This window comes from Dendrobates tinctorius, unplaced genomic scaffold (assembly GCF_039654945.1).
Source record: "Dendrobates tinctorius isolate UK_male_01 unplaced genomic scaffold, ASM3965494v1 ptg000003l, whole genome shotgun sequence".
Classification (NCBI taxonomy): domain Eukaryota; kingdom Metazoa; phylum Chordata; class Amphibia; order Anura; family Dendrobatidae; genus Dendrobates; species Dendrobates tinctorius.
The window spans coordinates 75575160-75587309 of NW_027361671.1; the positions used below are offsets into that span (position 1 = coordinate 75575160).

Sequence of the window (12150 nt, forward strand, 5' to 3'; positions counted from 1 at the left end):
ATTAAACAACATGTATGTCAATACCTGGATAAGAATGAAGTGATCAAACAGAGTCAGCATGGGTTTGTAACTAATAAGTCATGTCAGACTAACTTAATTTCCTTCTATGACGGTATCACTGATTGGGTGGATCAAGGAAATGCTGTAGATATAGTATATCTTGACTTCAGCAAAGCATTTGACAAAGTCTCTCATACAATCCTTATTGAAAAAATGACTAAGTATGGAATGGACAAGGCAACTGTTAGGTGGATTCATAACTGGCTTAGTGATCGGACCCAAAGAGTGGTCGTAAATGGCTGCACATCCAGTTGGAAGAATGTCTCAAGTGGGGTACCACAGGGCTCTGTCCTGGGCCCTGTATTGTTCAACATCTTTATCAACGATTTAGATGAAGGATTTGAGGGTAAACTGATTAAATTTGCTGATGACACAAAGCTAGGAGGGATAGCTAATACTAGAGAGGAGAGAGAGAGGATTCAAAAAGATTTAAATAAACTGGAGAAGTGGGCAGCAACTAACAGAATGGTTTTTAACAGGGAGAAATGCAAAGTACTACATCTGGGCAATAAAAATGAAAAAAGCATAGAATGGGAGGAATAGGGCTAAGTGACAGCACATGTGAAAAAGACTTGGGTATACTAATAGATCACAGACTGAATATGAGTCAACAGTGTGATGCAGCAGCAAAAAAGGCAAATGCAATTCTAGGATGTATTAACAGAAGCATACAGTCTAGATCACGTGAAGTCATTATTTCCCTCTACTCCTCTTTGGTCAGACCTCATCTGGATTATTGTGTCCAGTTTTGGGCACCACATTTTAAAAAAGACATCAACAAACTGGAGCAAGTTCAGAAAAGAGCGACCAGAATGGTGACCGGTCTGCAAACCCTGTCTTATGAGGAAAGGTTGCAGGATTTGGGAATGTTTAGTTTGCAAAAGAGAAGACTGAGAGGAGACTTAATAGCTGTCTACAAATATCTAATGGGCTGTCACATTGTAGAAGGATCAACTTTATTCTCATTTGCACAAGGAAAGACTAGAAGCAATGGGATGAAACTGAATGGGAGGAGACACAGATTAGATATTAGAAAAAACTTTTTGACAGAGTGATCAATGAGTGGAACAGGCTGCCACGAGAAGTGGTGAGTTCTCCTTCAATGGAAGTCTTCAAACAGAGGCTGGACAGACATCTGACTGGGATGATTTAGCGAATCCTGCTTTGAGCAGGGGGTTGGACCAGATGGCCCAGGAGGTCCCTTCCAACTCTATGATTCTATCACAAGTGCTACTATATGCTGCATTACAACTGCATGAAAATGGCCTTCACCTGTAGGCAAAGTAACAATATTGCACCTTGTCAGATGACACGTCAATGACTTGTGTGATTTATTCCTTCCAGAGTAAAAGCCTATATACAAACGTCTACACACCACGATGAGCACCTGACTCTGCCATCTTGTGACTTAACATTCTTCTGATTTCACTGCAGTGTCCATTATGTTCACGTAAACCAATGGCATCCTTGTGTGCATTGTCCGATTGTAGTTCTATTTTTTTTTTCTTTTCCGCTCTATAGAAAAGTTAATCTTTTATATAATTTTATGGGCTACAAGATGTAAAATTTTAACGTTTAAGAGTTTTCTGACTTCCTGCTTTTGGGTAAAGATTAGTGGAAAATTTCATTGTCAAAGTATTTGTCGCTTTCAAAAGGGACGAGCAGATCTGATTGTAAAACCAGTTTACCATAAAAGACAGAATGTGTTACCTGTAGTGAGCATTATCGTAGATTCATATTTATTCTACTTGTATAGTGTCATTAATTCTTCAGCACTTTACAGATCTCATCACTGGCCAGTTGGGGTTCCCTAATCAGTATGTATCTTATTTTTTGGACTATAAGATGCACCTAGGTTTTAGAGGAGGAAAATAGAAAAAAATTGAAACAAAAAAAAATTTGGTTATGAGGGAGGGGGGGAGCTGCTGCTGACCCTGCTATAGAGGTAATATATGTATGTATATGTTGCCATCAATGTATACATGGCTCCCCATCCAGGTTTATATGGCCCACCATCCGCATCCTAGTATACGTGGCACACCATATCACGCTGCACACATTTGAAAAAAAAAATTGCCTTCCCCCTCCACTCCCTCGCAGCTGCGTTCTGTTCTGGTGCTGGCACCTGTTCTGATGTCACTGCCATGTGGCCTCACACGCTGAGGTCAGCTGCCAGAATACTCACTGCGCTCCACGCCTGTGATTGTGGGTGTGGGGAGCAGTGAATATTCATTTTCTTTAATGGCGAGCATACGGCTCGCTGCAGCAGCTTGGCAATCGCGTGGTCCCGCTATTATAGAATGCATATTCACTGCTCTCCACTCCCATGGGCGTGTGGAGCAGTGAATATTCATTTTCTTTAACAGCCCAGCTGACAGTGATAGCTGCAGCAGGCAGCTCCTGCTTCCTGTGACCTGCCCCTCCTCTCCCATCCACAGGGGATATATTTATTAATATTATAAAAAAAAAAGTACATCTTGTAGTCCGAAAAATACGGTATTTGGCATGTGAGAGGAAACCTACCAAGCCCAGGGTCAACATAGACTCCTTACAAATATTTGTCCTTAATACAATTTGAACCCAGGGCTACAAAGCACCAGTGCTATCCACCGAGCCACTTTAATACAGCCAGATTTTACTGCCATGTAAAGAATGGTATAAAGTCTGAGTTCTTGTATAAGAAATATGTTGATTTTATCTTTAGAAAGTCACAATGTCTGGGGATAATTTGTGTATCCTCCAGTAACTTTCTGTGTGCAGCACATGTGGTTGTTACTTGGCACATAACTTTGGGATTATTCACGTTAGACTTTTACACAAGAACTGAGGCGTTTTTCATGACTATTCTATAGACTGGCACGGATAGTAGGATATCATTATTAAATTTGCATTTCCTCCTAAAATAGAAGATTGCTAAAAACGCTCAAATGGATAGGAAGCCTTATTCAATGTATAAGATGACATTTTTTTTCTTAAAGGGGTTGTCACACAAAGTACATTTCAATCAATTGTTCTTGGATTTTAGAAGTTACACAACTTGATGTGTTTTTATTAAAAAACTAGGAGGGCCAATGCTTTCGCATCGGAAAGGCGGTAGTGTCTCAATGGGGGCAGGCTTTGCAGTATTGAGAATCTCTTTTCCCCCCCATGTGCTCACCCACCTATCCACTCTTTCCCCATGGGCTGACTTCTCCCGTCTGTGCTCTTTGACCTGTCTACCCCATGTGCTATCCCCCTTGTCTGCTGTCGCGCTCCTTCCTGTGCTGTGTTCTTCCCTCATATGCTGTCCCGTTTGAGCTGTCTCCCCCCTTGGTTTGTCTCTCACGCCTATGTCTGACCGTGTACAGAACATACCACTGCTCCTGGGCAGGGGAGGAAGCAAAAGTTAATACTGACATTACAGCAGGAGATTGCAGGGGATACATTTTGTGAGGTAAATATTGTTTAAAAAGTCAGTGAAATATTTTACCTCGCAAAATGAATCCCCTGTTGTAATGTCAGTATTGTCTTTTGCTTCCTTTCCTGCCCAGGAGATGTGGTATGCTTCTTACACAGTCAGAGACACAATTTTTAAAATGAAATTTCATTTGTGGGAAAACCCCTTTAATGTGACCGGCTTCCTCTGCCTGTAGACACGCCGCGTATCTGCCGCCGGGATCAGCTGAATGATTCACTGTGCCTGCGCAGAATTTGCGCAGTGCGACGGTGTTCCACTCGTGGTACAGCTTAAGAGGCTGCATGTGTGTGTGGTGCGACTGTCTTCCACTGGTGGTATCGCGCAATAGGTTGGTACCAGCAGCAGTTTCCATATTGAGACACCATCACTTGGGTGTCCGACCGCCATATTGGTGTCCCAATATGGCGGTCGGTGAACTTCCTCTGCTTGGAATTCTGGGATACGCTGACATCTGGACAGAACAGGAAATGAAAACATTACAAGGCAATTATATAAATACAAGTGTTGTAGGGAGGGATGAAAGATTAAGTACAGACAACATGGCTGTTTCTTAGTTGCTGCTTTCTGTAAGGTAAGACATTTCCTTGCCGGTTATCACATAAGCAAGTGTTTCTGCCACATCTCCACTCCACTGAGCTCATTTATAATAATAATCATTATTTTTATATAGCACTAACATATTCCGCAGCGCTTTACAGTTTGCACACATTTTCATCACTGTCAGAACATACCACAATCTAAATTCCCTATCAGTATGTCTTTGGAGTGTGGGAGGAAACCCACGCAAACACGGGGAGAACATACAAACTCCTTGCAGATTTTGTCCTTGGTGGGATTCGAACCCAGGACCCCGGCGCTGCAGCGCTAACCACTGAGCCACCGTGATGCCCTCATTATATATCATGTGGGCGGTAGGACCTCCAGGGCCCACTGAGCTCTTGTCACTTACTTGATTTTTTATGAGCTCAGAGGAATGGCTGTAGCAGAAACACTCACCTATGTGATAAAACCGGTAAGGTAGTGTCTTACTTCACATCTTTTGCCCCCGCCCCCCAGCGCCGATAAGCTTTGTTATGATCAGACCATGTTCCTGTACGGTCAGACGCGGCCATTACACAGGACACAGCAGAGGCACACTTGTAAGATTATCTTGGCACAGGAACATTTTTATTTAAACACATCCAATTGTGGAACTTATTATTATAAGATCTATTGATTAAAATGTACTTTGTTTGAGGGACAACCCTTAACCCCTTTCCGACATCAGACGTAATATTCTACCCCTGTGCCCAGGGCCTGTTTGACCAGGGACGGAATATTATGTCATCGCGATCGGCACATGCCTGAGAATGGTACTAATAAAAACATCAACTTGCCCCACAAAAAACAAGCCATCACATGACTGTGGGACAAAATATGGAATAATTATAGTTCTCAACATGTGGTGTTGCAAAAACAGTTTTTTTTTGCAATAAAAGGTGTCTTTTATTGTGTGATAGCAGCCAAACCTAAAAACCAGATATAAATCTGGTATCGCTGTAATCGCACTGACCCGAAGAATAAAATAGCCTAATCTTATACCGCACGAGTAATGGCATAAAAGATAAATCCAATTCTTCACCTACTGTTCACTTTTTCATTCTAGCTCCCAATGATCACAGTAAGGCTCGGCGCGCATTTATCTTGTGCTCTGCGTTGAGCGCTTACATCGTGGTTTCAATGTAAATCTGACATGTGTGATTCAGACAGAACCTCAGGCGGAAGATTCCCTATAATGAGGCAGATGGAGGCACTGTGGACACAGTTTGGCCTGTGATCCAGTGGTGTCCGTCTTTTTAGGCATGCATAAAAGTGCCATAGGCCACAATTTTGTGCACTTCTGAAAAGGACACCGCTGAACAGAGACCTGGCAGATTCCAGAGTAACTCTGCTGCCTCATTATAGTGAATGGATCCCTCGGCGGTGTCATCTGAATCTCGTCACTCAGAGATTAGATGGAAAACCCCAATGTATGTGCTCAGCTTAGAGCACTAGATAAATGTGATCCCAAACGTTATGTAAAATGTTCCCAATAAAAACTTCAACTCAATCCACAAAAAAAGAAAGTCCTCACTCTCGTTCTGCTAACGGAAATATAGGGGGCTTCCATGTTACTGATGGCACAAAAGCTCTGGAAAAGTGAAGTGGCTCCTCACCCGCCAAAAGAAATTCAGCAAATTCTGTGCTCTCAAATCTAAATGCCCCCTCCCTTCTGAGCCCCACAATGTACCTAAACCACATATAGCATCCACATTTGGCATTTCTGAAATTATGAGAGCCCACCTAACCTACGGGTGCATGCCTCCAGAAGCACAGGCTGCGCATAATGTACTAGTGACTGCAATGTTCTGATCACTACAATGGCAGTTTGCAATTTTCACTTGGCAACATTCATTGCTGCTTGTTTCTGGAAAATACCCATGGAGTCAAAATCGTCACTACACCTGTAGATAAATTCCCCAAGGGCTATAGTTTCCAAAATGGGGTCACTTGAGGGGGAATTCTGCTCTTCTAGCAATTAGGGGCCGTGTATATGGAGTCCGTGAACTGTTCTAGGAAAATCTGCGCTCCAGGAGGCAAATGGGGCTCCATTCCTCCCAAGTCTCTCCGTATGGCTAAGTAGTACTGTACAGCCACATATGGGGTATTGCCATGTTCAGTTAGAAATTGTGGGACAAAATTTGGTGCTGTTTTTGCCCACTTCTTGGATGAAAATGTAAAATCTGGAGCTAAAAGCAAATTTTGATGGTAAAAATGTAGTTTTTTTTTTTTTGTTTTTTCACTGCTCAGTGGTATAAAATTCTGTGACACACCCATGGCGTAAATATGATCACTGCACCCCTAGATGAATTCACTGAGGTGTAGTTTGTAAAATGGGGTCACTTATGGGGGTTCTGCTCTTCTGGCACCTCATGGACTCTCCGAGTGGGTCATAGTGCCTGCAAACCATAACAGTGAAATCTGGCACTCCTTGCCTTCTGAGCTTTGCACTGCGCCTGGAAAATACAGTATTTCTTGATTACATGTAGGGTATTGGTGCACTCAGGGGGAAAAATGGAATCTCAGTTTTGTTAAAAAAAAAAAAAAAATCCTTTTAGCCCTTAGAAAAATTAAAACCTTGGGGCTAAAACAACATTTTTGGGAGGAAATGTGACTTTATTATTTTCACGGATCAACATTATAAACTTCTGTGAAGCGCTTGGAGGTTCAAGATGCTTACCATGCATCTAAATCCATTCAATGAGGGGTCTTTTTTCCAAAATGGTGTCACTTGTGGGGGTTTTTCACTGTTTAGGCACATCAGAGGCTCTCCAAATGCAACATGGCGTTCTCCAATTGTGGCAGCAAATTTTACATTCAAAAACTCAAATGGCGCTCCTTCCGAGCTCTGCCGTGCACACAAATAGTGGTTTTTCGCCCTCATATGGGGTATCTGCATGCTCAGGAGAAATTGCACAAGTTTTGGGGTCCTTTTTTTTTTTTTTTTTTTTTTTCCTGTTACCCTTGTAAAAAAAAATTTGCATCTGAAGTGCCTGGAAATCTTTTTGTGGAAAAAAAGTTAAATGTTCATTTTTCGCTTTTTTTTTTTATTATTTTTTTTTTTTCCCCCCACATTCCAAAATTTCCTGTGAAGCAACTGAAGGGTTAATAAACTTCTTGAATGTGATTTTTGAGTACCTTCAGGGGTGCAGTTTTTAGAAGATACCCAAAAGTGACACCATTCTATCATATAGGCCCCTCAAAGTGACTTCAAATGTGATGTGGTCCCTAAAGAAAAAAACTAAATGGTGTTTTTAAAAATGAGAAATCGCTGGTCAACTTTTCACCCTTATAACTTCCTAACAAAATAATTTTGGTTCCAAAATTGTGCTGCTGTAAAGTAAACATGTGGGAAATGTTACTTAAGTATTTTGTGTGTCATATCTGATTTAAGAGCATGAAAATTCAAAGTTAGAAAAATTGTGAAAATTTTCACCAATTTTCCGTTTTGTTCACAAATAAACGCAAGTCATATCAAATAAATTTTTTGCCACTTTCATGAACTACAATGTCATGAGAATGTCTTAGAATCACTAGGATCCATTGAAGCATTCCGAAGGGACAGTGGTCAGAATTGTAAAAATTGGCCTGGTCATTAACGTGCAAACCATCCTTGAGGTAAAAGGGTTAATTTTTCACTTGTGTTTTTTTTTGTTTGTTTTTTTTTCTCTCCTGCAGCATACAAATCACTTCATGACTGCAATAAGACTAGATTTGAAATGACATGGTACTTTACTAACCTCTCACTATATCATTGTGGTCATCCCATCCCAATGGCCACTTTTCTTGAATAGCCTATTGATATGACATCAATGTATGTTATAAGATCACCTACTTTCTGAGTTCTGTGGGGGTGTTTATTTTGTTTTTAAATTCTGCAGCAACAACTGTGATGAAAAACGTTGATTCTTACCTAGTACCTGACAATGAGCAATTTTGGAAATTACTTGGTAAACATATTCCCAACAAAATGTGGGTGTATATATGGAGGTGGGGATATTGTGCCCATACTGTACCCCTATATGCCTGATTTCATACAGAGGGTTTGATTTGGTTAATGAGAAAATCTACTAGCCGTAGCACTTGTGAGAAACTCGCATGAGTCTCGCACGTCAATACCCGGCACTCGAAATGTATTTCTATGCAGCTGAGCGCTCCGATCTGAGTGCCGGGTATTGACGTGCGAGACTGTCCGAGTTTCTTGCAAGTCTGACCCCGGCCATATAGAAATAATTTGTGTTCCGAAGTGGTTTATCATGTAGAAATTTGTTCAAGCTCAGTATTGTTTGATAAGCTTTCAAGGGAGCTTGACAGATGATACATGCTGCCCGCTCCACAGGTGGCATAGATTGGGGCACAGGCTGTATGATTTTAGCCATGTATGTTTGAAATCCCGCGGTCAGAGAAAAATATACTTTAAAAGCTGCTGAGAATCAAGCCGCACGGGAGACAAGTCAGAAGCGCAGGTTACCGGTGGCTTCTTCCTGCCCGCTCCCTTTGAGTGACACGTCTGTGTGTGTGTATCGAGAGACCAGTCAGTCACTGGCAGCAGACAGGGAGTAGCCGTTGGGGATAGCACTTTTTGACTAGTCTCCTGTGCGGCTTTGTCCCTGGCGGCTTTAAAGTACGGCATGTCTTTTTAGTGAAATGCTGCAGCGTTTCAGAGACAAACATGCATGGCTGAGATCATACCTCCGATGTGATAAGAAGCCTCTTCCATGACTGTATGATTTCAGCCATGTATCAGCCACCAGTCCTTTTGTAATATTGAACCAGCATGAAGGAAATCGTCCACCTCCATGTTTTGTTTTGTTTTTTTTATGAACTATGCGGGTTGCATACAGTAATGACATGACCTCCTTTCATTCTGTCATACAGTCAGAGTAAAATAGATTTTCCTTTATGGTGGCATTAATTAGGAAAGTCTTTATTACCTTTGATTTCCATCTTCACCACAAGCCGCATAAAGGATTTGGAGGTTCAGCAAATAAAGGCAAAGTCCTCACCCCCTATAATTGAAGGCACAATATTTTCCTGCTCACTACAAAAGTATTTCTATAACCTGATGCAATTGTGTGGGGGGAGATTTTACAGGACAGGACTTCAGGGATAGACTTTTTTTTTTTTTTTTTTTTTTTTATATATATACTCAGATATAAAACAAACATGATGGGAACTTCTTTTGTGTTCAGGAAACCCAAATCTCTTATGAGTAGTAGTGGTCCTGAAGGTGGTCATTTTGACCTGCAATCTAAAGGCCCTGTCTCACATAGTGAGATCGCTGATGTGTCACCGATTTTGTGACGCAACAGCGATCTCGGTACATGTGACACATAGCGGCGAGCGGCCCCCCTGATGAATATCGCTGATCGTGCAGGAATGTCCTGGGCCATTTTTTCGTCGTTGGCGTCCCGCTGGCCAGCATGCATCGCTGTGTTTGATCGCTGGTGCGTCGTTGAAGAGATCTGCCTGTTTGGAAGCTTACTAGCGATCATTTAGCAATGCACCAGCGATCCCTACCAGGTCGTATCATTGTCGGGATCGCTGGTGCGTCGCTAAGTGAAACGGGACCATTAGTCTTTTATTGCCCTAAATAATTTTATTTAATGGTAGTAAGTGTAAACCTGGGCATTCACTGTTACACAATGTGCAGTCGTACCCTCTGCAATGGCGTCATCAATCCTGTCTTTTTAACACTTTGCACAATAGCACAGGATTTCCTGAATTTAATAGTAGTTGACTTTTATTATAATATATATGTGTGTGTATATTGCGTGCCGTGATTATCATATGGAGGGGCATCATTATTTTATAATGATGTATATACGGTACTTCAGACCATTTTGTATCCTCATGTGATGTCCCAATTACTAGGTTACACTCGGCAGACTATTTTCTCTGTAGGCCGTGTAAGATGCACCAGTGTCCTGGTTTTATTGTAATTCTGTCCTGGACACTCTCTTCTAGCAGAGCCTCTGTCGTGCTGCCCTATGCGGTGTACATGCTGCCCTACACTGATGCCAGATGCATTTTTGTCAGGTGATTGGTGAACACGTGAGCTTGTTAGAAGGAGAGAAAAAATGTGTAATGAGTCATTTGGTTTAGGACTTCCTCTTATGTCACGTCTCATGGATATAGCAGGCAGACTTCAGTGTGTAGGTAGAAGCACTTCCTAGTGGACAGGTGTGCAGAAGGTAAGCGCTGCTGCTCGTTCCTCAAGTCATTTGTTCAGGTGTATAGAGTGTGCGCTCGATCTACACCTTCTAAGGTGTCTTTTGGATGAATAGAGAAATGGTATAGCTATGATCAAGGGACTAAAGTACATCTGTGTCCCTTTGAGCATTGTTTTATGCATTGTATCCATCTCCTATCTTTGTATTACAAATGTCCATTCATTGCTACATAATAACTTCATTTGGATACATTGAATATTTCAGCTAGAAAAGTTTTTTTGCATTTACTTTCAAAGAGTTTTAATTTATTTTCAAAATTGAGTTTCTCATGTCATTTGGTGATTTTGCAGTAAATTGATCATCCATAGGTGAAATTAAGAACCCCTGAAACGCCATAGATTGTTCTGTGGATCCTATCAGCTGTCAGCACTTAGAAGTCCAGTTCTCCATGCTGCTAATGTAGACCCATCTTGGTAACTTCAGTGGTCCTGTTTTGTGTTGTAATTGGCTTTTGTCGTATTGGCACTTGAGTATACTGTCCTTTATAAAATCTGGCTAATATACCATATGTATTCCTGTGCATTAGAATGAGGAATTTTTGTATATACGAGAATGAAGGATCTTGTCTGCAGGTCAAATTGTGTCCAGATATGTAGTTGCGCAGTTTGGGGGCAATTGGGAAAGAATTTTGCATCCTATCCTGCTACTCCTTTTATGCCAGCATTGCCCATTTTGATGTCTTGCGAAGAGGTTTCACAAGGTGTATCCTTGTTTTATCTTGACCATGTGAGGCGCTATCTTTAAGCAGGGTGGTTTTCTGTATTTTAGATATTTTGTATACATTTTACATGTGTTCTGTATTTCATTTTATTTAGTATAGTAAGTCTTCTAATGTGTTTTTTTTTTTTTTTTTTTTTTCTTCACCTCTTTAAGCTCTGAAACAGAGAATGGGTCCGATGACAATAAGGTGGCTAAACCATATGCGAGTCCACAAATCATGATAAGTGAGGCTGACGTCATTGAAAATCGGCAAAAATTACCTCTATCAAGGTAAATTCCTCTTCCCTAATATTCTGAAGGAATCTTTCACGGTGTAGAGAAAATGTACACTTGTGTTGTGACTGATGTTAGTTCATGGAATCTAAAACAGTCCTTCACTTTTTTTTTCTTCCAAATTTTAATTCAATCGTAATTTCGATGCAGAATTGCTTTTATTTTTGTGCGCTAAGTGTTGGCTCTATTCAATTGCCATTTTTCCATTTACTGTAGATAACAGCTGCATAAGTAGATGGACATTTTGCCTTTTGGATCTGCAGATATGTACAGTTGTCTTATGAGCTTTCTTCTGAAGTAAGCATAATGGCCCGCATTTACAGTCACATATTGCTCCAGCACCCTGAAGGTTGTATAATCGTTTTACACAACATAATGCATTTTTCATGATTTTAGTTGATCTATGAAATAGACTGTTGACCGTTTATAGAGCAACTCAAATAGAGAAGTGGATCAAAGAATATCACTATGGCTGCATTCTCTCTGGGGATTTGCCACTCGCCATATGGAAGTCCAATTTCTACATATGTCCACAAGTAGAGAAAACGTTGAGAAGCTTCCAAGTACCTAATATGGCTACTTTTTTAAATTTAGTGCAAAGGCAGAAATGGGTTTAGAAATGGCCAATTTACTTTACTCCTCGCCCTTTTCATTTTTTTTGTTCCTTCTTATGCACTTAAAGGAAAATAAAAATCAGCTTTTTATGTACCAGTGAGTGTCACAACTATGTCTTTACTTAGACTATCACTGTGTTTAAAGGAAACCTACATAGAAAAACCCTGCTGATAATCTGAGAGCAGCATGATATTGGGGCTAAGAGCTTTATTC

At 41.0% G+C, this 12150-nt stretch overlaps 1 protein-coding gene across 3 annotated transcripts in view; it reads left to right on the top strand.

Annotated features, from left to right (window-relative positions):
* The window catches only part of GRAMD2B (GRAM domain containing 2B), a 61596-nt gene that overhangs the window by 28464 nt on the left and 20982 nt on the right, over positions 1–12150 (top strand). For 2 of the 3 annotated variants that reach the window (XM_073557233.1, XM_073557234.1), the window contains exon 2: positions 11203–11319. In XM_073557233.1, the coding sequence (XP_073413334.1) occupies positions 11203–11319 (117 nt within the window). Of the gene's footprint in view, positions 1–11202; positions 11320–11538; positions 11620–12150 lie in introns of those variants that run through there. The other variant, XM_073557235.1, reaches the window with a different exon arrangement.